A 17,970-nucleotide genomic window follows, 5' to 3' on the forward strand; every position below is an offset into this window, starting at 1 on the left:
GGCAACCCTAGAAGTCTTCAGCAGCCCATGCTTGCCGTAAAAGGCGACTATGCTTGCCGTAAGAGGCGACTAACGGGATCGGGTGGTCAAGCTCGCATGTCATCGTTTCCCAATTGCGTGGATCGGTGCTCATGATGTCAATCACTGGATTGTCTGGTCCAGACTCGATTATTTACAGACCGCCGTCATATAGCAGGACTATTGCTGAGTGCGGCGTTAAACAACAAACAAGAAATCATATGTGCCCAATAGACACTTGATTGACCTGCGTTATAAATGCAAATGATATGTACATTTCAAACGTTGGTCATATGCCCTCTGATGACACGTTCATTTCCTAAAACGCATCAATTTGGAAAATACAGTCCCTTCGTGTGATGATTGATCCTTGGTTTGTCAACGCCATGCCCGTGCCTTTCGGCTTCACCAAATTTCAAATGTCTTGTTCAGAAGGTGTTCTCGGACAGGTTACCGGGACATCTTTCGAACGCACCAGCTTCGCGGAATCGACCGAACGTAACCTACTTCGAGGAATTCGTATGTCTCCTTGGCGGGTAGAATGTAACACGTGACTCCTTGAACGTGGCAGATGAGATTTAGGGCTGATAGGAGCAGGACGCATCGCGAGATGCTCCTACTCATAGCTTGAGTGTTTTCAGAGCCCTACTAGGGTTATACTTCCAAGTGCATACTTCCATACCAGGGAAGTTCAATTTGTAAATAATGTGTTTATTATAAATATCTTGTGGGTTTATTAAAAGGGTTGAATTTCCGTTTTCAGTTATAGTTTTCATTTGAGGGGTTTCTTCTCCTCATGTCTGCTTCAAATAACTTGCACAGCCTTTCCTCCATTAATAAGCTTGCATAATATTGTTCAGAGCGGAGTTAGACAAAACACACAGTCAGACGCATTATTGCATCTTGTGACCCTGCCGGACAGTGGGGTAGCATTGTGGTTGGATTCGCTTCGCTTGTGACCATCGTCTTGCGCTCTCCATGTTTCATAGACTCCTGAACGTCGGGGGACAAGAAGATGTCATGGACGTGTGGACCTGGAGGGGTCCTGGTTGCGACGCCGGTTCTCAGGTGTAGCGTTTTCTGGATAAAACATTGGCGTTTACAAATATAACACCATTCTTGATATTCAAAATGGTACAGTTAAGATATTATCAAAGTTACTGCAAATGAATGTAATTCTTCTTCTAGAAGGACATGGGGTGGCCCAGTCGTCTTAGGCCACGCAATTAGCTGTGCAGAATTGCGACCCTGGGACAGAAACCTATGATAGTGGGTTCGAATCCCGGTCCGACACGGTTATGTTTCCAGGTTTGTCAGCGCCATACCTGTCCTCGTGGGTTTCACCAAAGTGGTAAACGTCTGAGACCTGCATCACTTCGGACTTTCCTCCAACATTAAGCTGACGCGGCGTAATATAACTGGAATACTGTTCAAACCGGCGTTAAACCAAACTCATACACTCACGTTTCTTGGAGATTAATATGGGATTTGGCACTCGTGAAGAGCAACCTCCTCGTGGTGAGTGCTGGGTAACGCTAATCGCTCTTCCCCCGTGTGGAACCGGGGCAGAATATTTCCACAGCCTCCCATTGCTGGTCGTATGAGGCGACTAAAATGGGCAACCTGTTTGCCGTGGGTTGCGTCCCTGTGTCGGCGGAGGACGGGAGTCTGGTAGTTGAGGGCATTGGTTCCTGTAACTGTGTTCCTTTGCCCAACACACTACTTCGACCCTTACTTCGCCTAGACGGGTGGTAAGATGGGCCCGGTCTTATCAATCGGCTGGTCATGCCAGGCCCTGTGCGTAATATTGTCTATGCACACCTGTGTTGTATTGTAATGTATATTTTGGTCTTGGTCATCCATAACTTGTGTGAATTGAATTACTTGCCTAGAGTCTTACGCCAGAAGGCGGTGGCTCATGGGCCAATCTGGTGATGTTGACCTCCGAATAATGTATGTTTTCAATTTCTTGTCATGGGCCGAACCAGTCTGGCATTGAGTTGGTAAACAAATACAGCTGTTCGCGTCATATTCTCTGGAGTATAAGGCACTCGTGAAGAGCAACCTCCTCGTGGTGAGTGCTGGGTAACGCTAATAGCTCTTCCCCCGTGTGGAACCGGGGTAGAATACTTCCACAGCACCCCATTGCTGGTCGTAGGAGGCGACCAAAGTGGGCAGCCCGTTTGCCGTGGGTTGCGTCCCTGTGTCGGCGGAGGACGGGAGTCTGGTGGTTGAGGGCACTGGTCCCAGGAATAGTGTTCCTTTGCCCAATACACCACTTTGACCCTTACTTCGCCTAGACGGGTGGTAAGATGGGCCCGGTCTTATCAATCGGCTGGTCATGCCAAGCCCTGAGCACCTTACTTTTTTTGCTCACACTCACTCACTATTCCGGCTTGGAAATTTATATCTGTCATTGAATTGTTTGAATATACATGATTATTGAATTTTGCAATACTTTATAAATTCAAAATTTGCCTAGATGCCAGTGCCAGAAGGCGGTGGCTCATGGGCCAATCCGGTGGATTTATTGATCTTCGATCGGTTCTTCTGCTTGAGTATACCCTCCTGGTATCCCTGGTGCCGTCTGCTGGAGATCCACAGACGTGTGGCATCGTCTATGTAGACACTCCATGGTGGGTGGGGAGCTAGGAGGGCGAATCACATTTAAAACTACCATGGCACCCCCACTCAAAAAACGCTCACACGAATCAGATGATTCGCTCTCTTCTGGGGATGAAGATTCTCCTCAACCTCTAGTCAATCCTGAGGCATGGTCTCGTTTTCTAGTGATGAATGCTCCAAATGGTGATCCACTTAAACTTAACCCCTTTGCTATATCAAAGGGTATTGAAGGTTTAGTTGGCCAAGTTAAGGAAATCAAAAAGTTACGATCTGGCTCTCTCCTGATCCAATGCAATAAACAAATCCAGTCACAGATTCTTCTCTCGACGAAATCACTAGCTACTGTTCCTGTGGAGGTATCCCCTCACAGGTCACTGAACAGTAGTAAAGGCATCGTTCGTGATATGGGACGATGCCTTTCTGATATGACGGAACTGGAAATCGTGACAGAGTTACACTCCCAAGGAGTAACTGCTGTCAAACGTTTTACAGCAAAGAGAAATAATGAGGTGATAAAAACAAACACATATTTGTTTACATTCTGTCTCCCACTGCGTCCAGAATCCCTTAAAGCTGGTTACTGCAGTTTAAGGGTGGATACTTTTATCCCTAATCCTTTGAGATGTTACAAGTGTCAAAAGTATGGACATGGCTCAAAGTCATGCCATGATCCAGCTGCATGTCATAGATGTGCTGGAACATGCGTAGACAGTGCCCTCTGTAGCAAAACTCCTCACTGTGTCAACTGTGCTGGTAACCATCCGTCTTCATCCAAGGAATGTCCTACTTGGAAACTTCAATCAAAAATTTCAAGGGTAAAATTTGAGCGAAACATATCCTTTTTCGAAGCAAAGAAGGCTGTTCTTGCTGAGGAACAACCAGGGCCATCTTTTGCTTCTGCTGTTTCCGCTTCACTGCAGGTTTCCAAGACCAAACATGTTACCTCTCATTCCACAGGTTGCCAGACCGATTATACGTGGACCAAAACATCTGGTCCTACTTTATTATCTGCAGCAGCCCAGATGAGACACCCACAGGAGAACTCCAGCTCTCAAACATCACCAGTATTGAGTAAGTCAATGGCATCTTGTGATGAAGTTGCAGCTTCATCTCAGGATCGGCAACTAGTCAAACCAGAGGTAGACCTGACACTAACTACCCTTAAAAAAGCTGATACAAACCAGTTGATTTATCAACAAGAATATGCCCAGTTGCGGTCAAAATATGATACCCATCGCTCTATTTTTACTGATGGCTCCAGGGATGGTGGCAAGGTTTCAAGTGCTACTGTCATTGGATCTAAAAGGGTGTCTTCTAGAATCCCAGATAATAGCTCTATTTTTACAGCTGAGGCCAATGCTATTCTTATAGCTTTGGACTTCATTCAAAACCAATCATCTCAACAGTTCATCATCTTTTCTGATTCCTTGTCATGCCTTCAGGCAATACATAATTGTTCTTCAAATCATCCGTTAATACTTGACATTTTAGAATTGAATAATGTTCTCGCCACTGCCCAATACGACATCGTCTTTTGCTGGTTGCCCAGTCATGTTGGCATCGCTGGTAACACTATGGCTGATACTGCTGCAAAGGCAGCCCTCTCCAAATCAGTAACGCCACTACTTTTACCATACAGTGATTACAAGCCAGTAATTAGATGCTACATCAATGATCTGATGCAAAAGAAGTGGAACACCCAAGTGGGTATCAACAAACTTAATGTTATAAAACCATCAATAGGGTATACCTACTTGGGTTGCCCTTCAAGACATGATGAAGTTGTTTTGCAACGATGTCGTATTGGACACAGTCGATATACCCACGAGTATCTTTTAAAAGGTGAGGATCCCCCGTTCTGTGTCCCTTGTGATGAGAGAATCACAGTCAAGCATGTTTTGCTTGACTGTGTTGATTTTTCTCTCACAAGGGATAAATATTATCATTCAACATCTTTAACGGATCTTTTTTATAATATCAGTGCTCATTTAATTCTCGGTTTTTTAAAAGAAATACTAATATTTGATAAATTTTGAATTGTTTTAGAATAGTTGGATATTTTTGTCAACTGAGATGTATGTAGGCAGTGCCACTGTGGGGGTTAAAGCAGTGTAAAATTATTGTCCCCTGACAGTGGCACGTGAGTCCATATATATTGAAGTAATTAATATCAACTAGTGTTTTAATTCCTTTATTGTGTTTTGTTTTTTAATATTGGTTAATATTTCATACAACCACTCGTGACCAAAGTGATGGCATAAATCCTGCTGGGAATCATGCAGGAAGCAAAAGCACTGTAAGTCCCCATGATCCCCAGTTAGGTGGTCTAGCTTTAGTCGCCAGTGCACTCTAGCCAGGTTTTACTTTCTAATAACTGTATTGAAAACGTCTTTGTTTTACTATTGCTCAGGTAAGTTTTATGTCTCCACTGTGATAATTACCTTACTGTTTTACTGTCCTTTGACGACAGAAATTTTAATATAATCAATTTGTTCTCATCGCGATATGGCTGCAATATTGCCGATGCGATGTAAAATTATAACTCACTCACTCACTCATCTCAGGATCAGTCGACGTCATCACCTAAAGTATCTGAACAGTCTAAATCAGAAATCCCTGTCAAACAACATGCACAGTACAAATCTAGACCAAAAACAGAACAAAGTAAAAAGTATCAAAGTGGAAGAGCCTCAAAGGGGGCTAATAACCAGATCCAACTTTTTAATAAGTTCGGATCTCTTGAGGACATGGATGTGTCCGACATGAGCCATCACAGGGCACATAGCTTGTCGCCCTCAAGGAAGGTGAGGGGTAGGTCCCCAGTCAATCCCCCTAAAAGATAGTGTCTTCAACAAATTTAGTACAGTGGAATTGTAGAGGATTAAAGACTAATTTTAATGAACTACATCTATTAGTCCAGGATCTTAATCCATCAGCATTCTGCTTACAAGAAACCTATTTAAAGCAGACAGACAATTTTAACTTACGTCAGTTCAGTGCGTATCATTCGTTTTCTCCTCCAGGGGATAAGGCCACTGGAGGATCTTCAATCATTGTGCGACAGAATGTTATACACAGTCCTGTTGTTCTCAACACTAATCTGCAAGCCGTTGCAGTGCGACTTACTTTACACGTTGCATTTACATTGTGTTCTCTGTATATTCCGCCGTCATCAGCTCTCCAGCAGTCTGATCTTCAGACTCTCTACGATCAGCTCCCTAAGCCCTGTGTAATCATGGGTGATTTGAATGGCCACAACCCACTCTGGGGTGGTACAACTACAAATACCAAAGGTAAAATACTTGAAGATTTTATATCTAATAATGATCTGTGTATCTTTAATGATGACTCCCATACGTATCTGCATCCTGCAAGCGGCACTTACTCTTCTTTGGATTTGTCCCTCACTGATTCTAATCTTCTAAACGATTTCGATTGGTCTGTCCATAATGATCTTTGTGGAAGTGACCACTTCCCAACTATTCTATCAACTGTTAATCCGACTGATGTTCCACCTTCTACAAGATGGAATTTTACAAAGGCAAACTGGTCTTTGTTTCAAACAATGTGCCTAACTAAAATACAACCCGAATGTTTTACTGATGCTAATGATCCTATTCAGGATTTTTCTGACGTGTTAAATAAAATTGCTGATGAATGCATACCTAAATCCTCTACAATTCCACATATACGCAAACCATGGTTTAACATCGAATGTAAACAGGCTAGAAAAGCGAGGAAAAAGGCAGAGAAATATTTTCGACGCCACCCTACTGTCCATAATTTAAATAAATTTAAAATGTTAAATGCGAAAGCTCGTCGAGCATTTAAACAGAATAAACGCCAATCTTGGCAACGCTATGTCTCGAAAATAAATTCCCGTACTCCAATATCTAAGGTTTGGAATATGGTACAAAGGATTAAGGGCAAAGGTTCAAAATCTAGTGTTCATCATCTTAAGGAGGGTGACACATTATTAACCGATAAAAGAGATATAGCGAATAAATTGGGAGAAACTCTTGCTCAACATTCTTCCTCATCAAATTATGCACCGAATTTTCAAAAATTTAAAGACCAACAAGAAAAAAAGAAAATTAATTTTCATACTAATAATGGTGAGGATTACAACGAAGTTTTCTCCGTCCATGAGCTGCATACCGCCCTTGGGCAAGCTCATGATACTGCCACGGGTGCTGATAATATTCATTATCAGTTACTCAAACATTTACCCGAGTCATGCTTAGAAACTTTATTGACTATTTTTGATCACATCTGGACAACTGGGAATTTCCCTTCATCTTGGCGAAATGCCGTCGTTATTCCAATTCCAAAACCGGGCCGTGATCATACTGATCCTTCCAATTATAGGCCGATATCGCTTACTAGCTGTGTCTGTAAGACCATGGAAAGAATTGTAAATAACCGACTTATATGGTATTTAGAAACTAATAATCTTTTAACAAATATTCAATGTGGTTTTAGAAAAAATAGAAGTACAGTTGACCATTTGGTTAGACTGGAAACATTTGTGAAAAATGCTTTAATAAATAAACAACATGCGGTATCAATATTTTTCGATCTAGAAAAAGCGTATGATACCACCTGGAAACATGGAATTTTAAAAGATCTTTATGACATGGGTTTGAGAGGGCGTTTGCCAAATTTTGTGTCTCAATTTTTAACAGATAGAAATTTCCAGGTTCGTGTGGGATCCACCTTGTCTGATTTTTACGATCAAGATCAAGGTGTCCCACAAGGTAGCATATTATCAGTAACGTTGTTTAGCATAAAAATTAACAGTTTAGCTAAGGTTTTAAATGACTCTATTGACGGGTTTTTGTTTGTTGACGATTTTAATGTATCATGTCGAGGTAAAAATATGCACACGATTGAGAGACAATTGCAACTTTGTCTGAATAAAATCAATGTTTGGGCAGAGCAGAACGGATTCAAGTTTTCTAAATCAAAAACAAATTGTATTCATTTCTGTCGAAAATATAAACCGCATAAGGACCCCGATTTACATCTAGCTGGAACACCAATTAAAGTTGTCAAAGAAGCTAAATTTTTAGGAATTATTTTTGATCATCATCTTACCTTTTTACCACATATTAAATATTTGAAAGCTAAATGTCTGAAGGCACTAGATTTATTAAAGGTTGTTTCTAATTCCAAGTGGGGAGGTGATCAAACGACCCTCCTTCACTTATATAGATCACTTGTCCGTTCTAAGCTCGATTATGGCTCCATCATCTATGGTGGAGCCTGTAAAAGTAATCTGAAATTACTTGATCCCATACATCATCAGGGTCTGAGGCTTTGCCTTGGATCTTTCAGAACTTCTCCGATTGACAGTCTATATGTTGAGGCCGATGAGCCATCCCTGAAACAACGCCGTATCAAACTATGTCTACAGTACATCACAAAATTATATTCTAATCAGTCTAACCCTGCATACAGTTGTGTATTTAATCCTCTTTATGAGGATCTGTACGGTAAGAAGTCCTCTCTTATTCCGCCTCTCGGAATAAGAATAAAACCTTTCATTTCTGCTGCCGATATTAAACTTGAAATTATATCTCCTTTCCGCCAGCTTTCGTCTCCTCCTTGGCAATTGGTAAAGCCACAGGTGGATATTACCTTATCTAAACTAAAGAAGTCTGACACTAATCAATTACAATATCAACAAGAATACAATCAGTTAAGGTGTGACTATGATACTTATAAATCTATTTTTACTGATGGATCCAAGGACGGTGATGCTGTTGCCAGCGCCACCGTCATTGGATCCAGAACTATATCAACTAGATTACCGGATGAATCTTCAATTTTTACAGCTGAATCAAAAGCAATATTAACTGCTTTACAATATATAAATAAACAATCTAAACATAAAGAATTCATTATATTTTCAGACTCCTTGTCCTGTCTTCAGGCTATTAGAAATAATTCGTGTCAGCATCCCATTTTACTCGATATCATAGAACTACATAATAACCTTGCGACTGGCCAATATGACATCGTCTTTTGTTGGTTACCCAGTCATGTTGGAATTGTTGGTAACACACTGGCTGATGCTGCTGCAAAAGCAGCACTCAACAAATCTGTGACACCACTTCTGATACCATACAGTGATTATAAACCTGTCATTAGATCTTACATCAAAGATCTAATGCAGAAGAAGTGGGACACCCAAGTTGGTATAAATAAATTACATGCAATAAAAGCAAATATCGGTTATACCTACTTGGGTTGTCAGTCCAGATTTGAAGAGGTCATTTTAAGACGATGTCGTATTGGTCATTCCCGTTACACTCATGAATATATTTTAAAAGGTGAAGATCCTCCATTCTGCATCCCTTGTGATGAAAGAATCACAGTCAGGCATGTCCTGCTTGACTGTGTTGATTTTTCCATCACAAGGGATAACTATTTCAAGGTTAAATCTATGAAGGATCTTTTTAACACTATTAGTTCTCATTTAATTATTGCTTTTTTAAAGGAAATTGAATTGCTCCATAAGTTTTGATTGTTCTGTTTTGTAAATAAATAAATGCATCTTATAATTGGTTGAACTAATCAATAACTGAGATTGTTAGTGGCTATATCCTCGAAGGGGGTTAAAGTAGTGTAAAATTATTGTCCCCCTTTGAGGGTATGTAAGACCACATCTTTCAAGGTATATTTATTTCTTCCACGCTTTTAATAGTAGTATATGTGTTATTTTACTGTTTGGCTAAATTTGTCACTCGTCGTCAACAACTGAAGGGATGATGTAAATCCGACTGGGGTCCATGCAGGTAGCAAAAGTACTGTAAGTCCCCATGGTCCCCAGCGCGGTGATCAACCTTCAGTTGGTGGCGATCTATAGCCTGTTTTTATAATGTGTTGTTAAATGATTAGTTAGTTCTCAAGTTTTACTTGTTCTCAAACTAGTTTTACGAAATTCTGTGATGTTCTAGTTATTGTACTGCTCTTTGTCAGCAGAATTTTATATAGTTTAATATATATTGTTCATATCAAATTTTGTTTCGTCACGATATGGCTGAAATACTGCCGATGTGACGTTAAACTTAAACTCACTCACTCTGGAGTATAACATCCCTGTATCCCTGGTGTTTGCATCCTGGATATCCGATGCAACATAACACTGTCCCTGGTGACACTCGGTGGCGGGTGGGGAGCAGGGGTGCTGAATAATTTTCTTTCATCATGGCTCAACAACAATCTGGTTCATCTCGAAATGAAAAAAAGAGAAGATTAGAAGAAATCGATATTTCACCTGGAAGTATTGCTCAAAATATTGATACCTGGGCTAGATTCCTGGTTATTGAGGCTGCTGATAACCTTCCCATCAAACTCAATCCTTTTGCTATTTCTAAGGCTGTTTCTGGGATTTGCGGTGAGGTGAAGAACGTTACCCGTCTCCGTAGTGGTTCGCTTCTGGTGGAGTGTGCTCGGAGACAGCAATCTCTCAATCTTTTATCTATCTCTACATTTGCAAATATTGAGGTTGCTGTGTCTGAGCACAGAACATTAAATTCTTGTCGAGGCATTGTTCGTGACAGGGCTCCATGTCTGAAGACGAAATCACTACAGAGTTGGGAGACCAGGCTGTAACTGCAGTTAGACGCTTCACATTCAAGAAGGACGGTGTCATCACAAACACAAATACGTATCTTCTGACGTTTGCCCGTACAACCCTCCCGCAGTCAATAAAAGCAGGGTATTTCAGTATCGGAGTGGATGTGTATGTCCCCAATCCGCTCCGATGCTACAAGTGTCAACGTTTTGGTCATGGATCAAAGTCCTGTCATAGCTCTGTGGCATGTCATCGGTGTGGTGACAGCCATGATAGCACTGACTGTGAGAAGGATTTGAAGTGCGCTAACTGTTCTGGACCACATGTTGCTTCCTCCAAATCATGCCCTGTGTGGCAAATGGAATCACAAATTATGAAACTGAAATGCGAACGAAACATATCCTACTTGGATGCAAAAAAAATATTCAAAAATCAGACCACTACTCCCTCTACTATTTCCTACTCCGCTGCAGTCACTCGCTCTGTTGCGTCTTCAACTATTTCGTGTCAGACTGACTTGACATGGGTCAAGTCAGACCAACCAGCTGCGACAGTTCACTTCAGTCAGGATATTCCTACCATCAGTCTATCTAGTTCAGGCTCTCAGACTGAGATTCAGGCTGAGAATCAATCTCAAACATCAGTCAATCAACCAGTCATTGTCAAATTGTCAAATAAAGAAAAAAAGAAATTGAAGAAAAAACAACTACCAATCGTCCCTTCACCTTCAGAGGTTCCTTTACAGAACTCTTTTGGGCCTCTGGACATGGAGGTTACTCTGTCCTCACAGGACAGGCGGAGGAGTAGTTCCTCCTCACATTCACGCGAGCGATCTCCAATTGAGCCACCATGACTCAATTGTCTAATATAATGCAATGGAATTGCAAAGGACTTAGGCATAATTTTCATGAACTGCAGTTATTAACAAGTGATTTAAATACATCAGCAATTTCTTTACAAGAGACGTACCTTAAAAATACAGATAAGTTTGATTTAAAGCACTATAGTTCATATCATTCCTTCTCTCCTCAAGGAGATAAAGCTACTGGAGGTGCTTCTATTTTAGTGCGGCGGGGCGTTGTTCACAGTCCTGTTCCGCTTGACTCGACTCTGCAAGCAGTTGCAGTTAGACTAACACTGCATATTGCCTTCACACTTTGCTCCTTATACATTCCTCCATCTTCAAATCTTCAGCGTAATGATCTACAAAAACTATACGACCAGCTCCCAAAGCCCTGTGTCATCATGGGTGATCTAAATGGGCATAATCCTTTATGGGGAAGTTCCACCATTAATCAAAAGGGAAAAGTGATTGAGGATTTTGTTTCTGATAATGACCTTTGCATCTTTAATGATGACTCCGACACTTACTTACACCCTGCAACTGGTACGTATTCATCATTAGATCTGTCTTTGACGGATTCAGTTTTGTTAAATGAATTCTCATGGTCCGTCCATGATGACCTATGTGGGAGTGACCATTTCCCCACGGTGCTTAAGCCCATTAATCCAGCTGTTGATCCACCTTCACCTCGATGGAATTTTGTGAAGGCTGATTGGCTTTTATTTCAATCTTTATGCAAAGATAAATTACAACCTACTTCTTTTCAGAATGTTACTGACCCAATTCAGTTGTTTTCAGATCAACTGAATGAAATTGCTAATGAATCCATACCTAAGTCCTCGATCAACCCACGTGTTCGTAAACCATGGTTTGATGCTAATTGCAAACAAGCTAGGAAATGTCGTAAGAAGGCGGAGAAGTACTTCCGTAAACATCCCACTGTCCATAATTTAAATACTGTTAAAATTTCAAATGCCAAGGCAAGACGTCTATTTAAGCAAAATAAACGTCAATCCTGGCAGACTTATGTCTCCAAAATTAACTCCCGTACCCCTATGTCCAAGGTATGGAACATGATCAAAAAGATCAAAGGCAAGGGATCAAATTCTACAGTTAACCATCTGAAGGATGGTGATACTTTGTTAACTGATAAATCTGCCATTGCCAATAGCATTGGTGAAACTTTATCTCATCATTCTTCTTCAACTAATTACGCTCCTGTATTTCAAAAATATCAGCTCCAACAGGAGAAGAAAAAAGTAAATTTTACATCTGATAATGGTGAAGATTACAATGAGGTATTTTCACTACATGAGCTATATACTGCCTTAGGGCAAGCTCATGATACAGCAGCAGGCGCTGATAATATTCATTATCAGCTACTGAAACACTTGCCCGAATCATGCCTTGAAACTATGTTAAATATATTCGATGATATTTGGACATCTGGGACGTTTCCAACTTCATGGCATAATGCCATTGTTATACCAATACCCAAACCTGGGCGGGATCATTCTGATCCATCAAATTACCGACCTATATCTCTCACTAGCTGCGTTTGTAAAACTATGGAACGGATGGTAAATAATCGATTAGTGTGGTACTTGGAAACAAATAATCTTCTTACCAATATACAATGCGGTTTCCGGAAGAACAGAAGTACTATCGATCACTTAGTGCGTTTAGAATCATTCGTTAAAAATTCCATTGTAAATAGACAACATGCTGTATCGATCTTTTTCGATTTAGAAAAAGCATACGATACAACATGGAAACATGGTATTTTAAAAGATCTTCATGATTTTGGATTACGAGGCCGTCTGCCTCATTTTATATCCCAGTTTTTAACAGACAGGCAATTTCAAGTCCGAGTGGGTACAACCCTGTCTGATCATTATAATCAGGATCAGGGTGTCCCACAAGGCAGTATTTTGTCTGTCACTTTATTCAGTATAAAAATTAACAGTTTGTCAAAAGTTTTAAATGATTCAGTTGATGGATCACTTTTTATGGATGATTTTAATCTATCTTGCCGGGGTAAAAATATGCACACAATTGAAAGGCAATTACAATTATGTCTTAATAAAATTAACAAGTGGTGTCTAGAAAACGGGTTTAAATTTTCCAAATCAAAAACTAATTGCATACATTTCTGCCGAAAATATAAACCGCATAAGGACCCTGAACTATTTCTGAATGGCTCCCCTATCAAAGTTGTTAAGGAAGCCAAGTTCTTGGGACTTATTTTTGATCATCACTTAACTTTCCTCCCGCATATTAAATACCTAAAAGCTAAATGCCTGAAGGCACTCGATCTATTGAAAGTTGTTTCTAATTCAAAGTGGGGAGGGGATCAAACAACTCTCTTACACTTATACAGGTCACTCATCCGTTCAAAACTTGATTATGGCTCCATCGTCTATGGTGGAGCCTGTAAAAGTAATTTAAAAAAACTTGATACGATACATCATCAGGGCCTGAGGCTTTGCCTTGGTGCCTTCAGGACGTCTCCAATTCACAGTCTATATGTAGAAGCGGATGAACCTTCTCTTAAACACCGCCGTCTAAAATTATCTTTACAATATGTCACTAAATTATATTCTAATCAGTCCAATCCAGCTTTTAATTGCGTCTTCAATCCTCTTTACCAAGATATTTACAATAAAAAGTCATCTCTTGTTCCACCACTCGGAATCAGAATCCAGTCTGCCTTGTTTGCTTCCAATATTCAACTGCAAGATATAGCTCCAACTCAACTGTTTTCAACACCTCCTTGGCAAATGGTACGGCCAGAGGTTGACCTTACATTAACAAAATTAAAGAAATCAGCTACAAACCAATTAATTTACCAACAAGAATACCTTCAACTAAGAAACACTTACGACACTTATAGATCTATATTTACAGATGGATCCAAGGATGGTGGCGCAGTTGCTAGTGCCACTGTCATTGGATCCAGAACAATATCTTCACGTTTACCTGATAACAGTTCCATATTCACTGCAGAAGCAAACGCCATTTTTACAGCACTTAAATATATCAGTAATCAAGCTAAACATAAATAATTCATACTGTTTTCAGATTCTCTTTCATGCCTTCAGGCGATTAAAAATATGTCATCCAAACATCCACTTTTAATCGAAATTCTCGAATTATTTAATGATCTTGCTACTGGCCAATATGACATCGTCTTTTGTTGGTTACCAAGCCATGTTGGTATCATTGGTAACACAATGGCCGATGCTGCTGCAAAAGCAGCCCTCAACAAATCTGTGACACCACTTCTGATCCCATACACTGATTTTAAACCCATGATTCGATCTTACATCAGAGATCTTATGCAACAGAAGTGGGACACCCAAGTAGGTATCAATAAATTACATGAAATTATACCAAATATCGGTTACACCTACTTGGGCTGTCAGTCCAGATTTGAAGAGGTCATTCTAAGACGATGTCGTATTGGCCATTCAAGATATACAAATGAATATCTTTTAAAAGGTGAGGATCCTCCGTTTTGCATCCCTTGTGATGAAAGAATCACAGTCAAGCATGTCCTGCTTGATTGTATTGATTTTTCCATCACAAGGGATAAATATTATAGTGTCAAAACAGTCAAGGACCTTTTTAGTCAAGTTAATTCTCATTTAGTATTGCACTTTTTAAAGGAAATTGATTTAATACATAAATTTTGATGTACATAATATGTTTTTATATATTGGTAGTGCTAATATATAACTTAGATTGTTAGTGGCTGTACCCTCGAGGGGGGTTGAAGTAGCGTAAAATTATTGTCCCCCTAAGAGGGTATGTAAGTCCCACATCATTCAATGTATTGTTATGCATACCAGAATTTTAAAACGTAGTATTTTTGTCATTTTAATCTAAGGCTTAACTGGTCAACTATCGCCAGTGACTGAAGGACTGATATAAATCCAGCCAGGGTCCATGCAGGAAGCAAAGGCACTGTAAGTCCCCATGGTCCCTGGTATGGTGTTCTCCCTTTAGTTACTGACGATCTCTAGCCCATTTTTATATTGTGTTGTTAATTCTTTCTGCTTTTATATGTTCCTCAACTAGTTTTAATACACTCTGTGATATTCTAGTTATTGTACTGTCCTTTGCTGACAGGTTTTTTATAAATTATATATACTTATTTGTTATTAATGTATTAATTCTCGTCACGATATGGCTGAAATATTGCCGATGTGACGTTAAATATTAACTCACTCACTCACTAATATGGGATTTCCTTTTACAAAGCCTGCATGTAAGAGAGTGAAAAAGTATGGTTTTACTCCAATTTTAGCCAGCGATATCACGTTGAGGTAACACCAACATTGTACCCATGTTGGGAATCGAACCCGGGCCTTTGATATCACGATCGAACGCTTTAACCACAAGGCTACCCTACCGCCACTCAGTGTGAGTGAGATTTGAACATGATTTCAGTTACAGCACGGCTTGTCAGCTTCACGTTGGAGGAAAGCCAGTAAGTCTTTCCACTTATATTTGGTGAAACCCGGCGTGTCGTGTCGTGTCGTGTGATTTATCGAGGATCATAGTCAAGATAGCAGATCCTGGTTCTAGTAAGGGACGCTACTCTGCACGATGAATTGCAGCTCCTCGGACGACTGAACGAGCCGAAAACAATAAACGGTATCACGTGGTATTTAAGTTCGTTTTTCATCTAAACGACTCTTTTTATAACTTATGTTAATGCAAGAATTCAAAACAGCTTACACCATCACCTGTATCCTAAAGCTCCTATATTCTACAACACCTGCATGATGCATTATCGTTGTAAACATTTTTGGCAATATTTGAGGTAATGTTATCTGACCTCAGAGGATTGAGTGCCGTTGCTGGAGTCGGTGAGGGTTGGATGATGATGAAAAAGTCCCTTGTACTTTTGTATGTCCATTAACATGTCCTTGAGAGCGTCAAGCTCCTTCCACACACCAGACCCCTCCATATGGACTGGCACGATGGGGTACGGCATCCTGATTTTCCCTACCCCCGGGATATTGGGAAGGACGATCCTAGTGCCCGAAGCCGCCACCCGCTGCACATTCCCGTGTTTGTCCAGCACTCCAACATTGCTCTTGGTGGTGTCAGCAGGATCCGTGGACACTTCTTTGCCCGAGAACAACCCAGCAGGCGTGTGGTAGAAGTTGGCATAGCTGGAATCGTTGTATGCCGTCTCGGGCGTTTGGCCTCCCACCCTTTTGGGGTCTTTAGCCTGTGTCCCCCTTTTCCAGAAGTTTATGCCGAATGGGTTCCAGGTGAACATCGGGGTACTATAGATCATCTCAAGCGGTAGGGCGTACGAGTAACGCCGGGTCCACGACTGGCACGTCTAAACATAAAACAGGAACTATAAGTATCTAGACCTTAAAAAGTGAACGTTTTGTTCCGCATAAAACAATATTCCCACCATATTATGACAGGGCACACCAAGAAAAGGATTTCAGCGTTGTGCATAAAACAACTGGGCAAATTCATCCTTAAGATCCGGGGTAGAATAGGCCTTCTAGGCGACTCGCGGGTTCGGATGGTCAGGCTCGCTGACTTTGATGATGCATCGTCATCGTATCCCAATTGCGTGGATCGATGCTCATGATGTCCATCACTGGATTGTCTGGTCCAGATTCGATTATTTACAGACCGCCGTCATGTAGCTGGAATATTGCTTTAAACTACAAGCATACAAACATAATCCAAGTCTTTGATAGGCATTTAAAAGTTGGAAGAACCACGACAAGACAAGACAAGTGGAAAGACTTACTGGCTTTCCTCCAACGTGAAGCTGACAAGCCGTGCTGTAACTGAAATTATGTTCAAAACTCACTCACACTGAGTTGCGGTAGGGTAGCCTTGTGGTTAAAGCGTTCGATCGTGATATCAAAGGCCCGGGTTCGATTCCCAACATGGGTACAATGTTGGTGTTACCTCAACGTGATATCGCTGGCTAAAATCGGAGTAAAACCATACTTTTTCACTCTCTTACATGCAGGCTTTGTAAAAGGAAATCCCATATTAATCTCCAAGAAACGTGACTGTATGAGTTTGGTTTAACGCCGGTTTGAACAGTATTCCAGTTATATTACGCCGCGTCAGCTTAATGTTGGAGGAAGTCCGAGGTGATGCAGGTCTCAGACGTTTACCACTTTGGTGAAACCCACGAGGATAGGTATGGCGCTGACAAACCTGGAAACATAACCGTGTCGGACCGGGATTCGAACCCACTATCATAGGTTTCTGTCCCAGGGTCGCAATTCTGCACAGCTAATTGCGTGGCCTAAGACGACTGGGCCACCCCATGTCCTTCTAGAAGAATTACCTTCATTTGCAGTAACTTTGATAATATCTTAACTGTACCATTTTGAATATCAAGAATGGTGTTATATTTGTAAACGCCAATATTTTATCCAGAAAACGCTACACCTGAGAACCGGCGTCGCAACCAGGACCCCTCCAGGTCCACACGTCCATGACATCTTCTTGTCCCCCGACGTTCAGGAGTCTATGAAACATGGAGAGCGCAAGACGATGGTCACAGGCGAGGCTCTAGGTCACACCCATCAGGTGGTACTAAGCTACAAAAACACGTACTCCATCTTATGGTGTGATGGACAGACGCACTGCTGAGACGGTCATCCTATGAATTTGTATCCAGCGTGAACTTCGTGAACTGTATCCATGGACTAGCATCCTGGTAAAAATTCTGAATAAAGTGCATGAAAAAAACTAACAGTTATATGAGACATTTTAACAGGAGTGAGAGAATGTGTGTTGTACGCCGCTTTTGGCAATATCCCAGCAATAGCACGGCAGGGGACGCCAGAAATGGACTTCGAACATTGAACCCATGTTTTGAATCCAACCCGGGTCTTCGGCG

The 17,970-nt window shown here is 41.0% G+C and overlaps 1 protein-coding gene across 1 annotated transcript; it reads right to left on the reverse strand.

Moving 5' to 3' along the window:
• Positions 1 to 885: 885 nt before the first annotated feature.
• On the reverse strand, positions 886 to 16,398 carry LOC125372268. Its single transcript, XM_048381581.1, has 2 exons — positions 15,913 to 16,398; positions 886 to 1,098 (listed from the first exon to the last, which is right to left on the reverse strand). The coding sequence occupies exons 1-2, from the start codon at positions 16,378 to 16,380 to the stop codon at positions 886 to 888; spliced, it is 681 nt and encodes a 226-aa protein (XP_048237538.1). The 5' UTR covers positions 16,381 to 16,398.
• Positions 16,399 to 17,970: the final 1,572 nt, after the last annotated feature.

Source organism: Haliotis rufescens, unplaced genomic scaffold (genome assembly GCF_023055435.1).
Source record: "Haliotis rufescens isolate VD_foot unplaced genomic scaffold, xgHalRufe1.0.p SCAF_4, whole genome shotgun sequence".
In the NCBI taxonomy this organism is placed as follows: domain Eukaryota; kingdom Metazoa; phylum Mollusca; class Gastropoda; order Lepetellida; family Haliotidae; genus Haliotis; species Haliotis rufescens.

Coding starts and splice junctions, on each gene's coding strand:
- LOC125372268 (XM_048381581.1), bottom strand. CDS start 16,380: ATGATCTATAGTACCCCGATGTTCACCTGGAACCCATTCGGCATAAAC. Junction 1,099..15,912: donor ACGGCACTCAATCCTCTGAG/GTCAGATAACAT, acceptor TGTTTTATCCAG/AAAACGCTACACCTGAGAAC.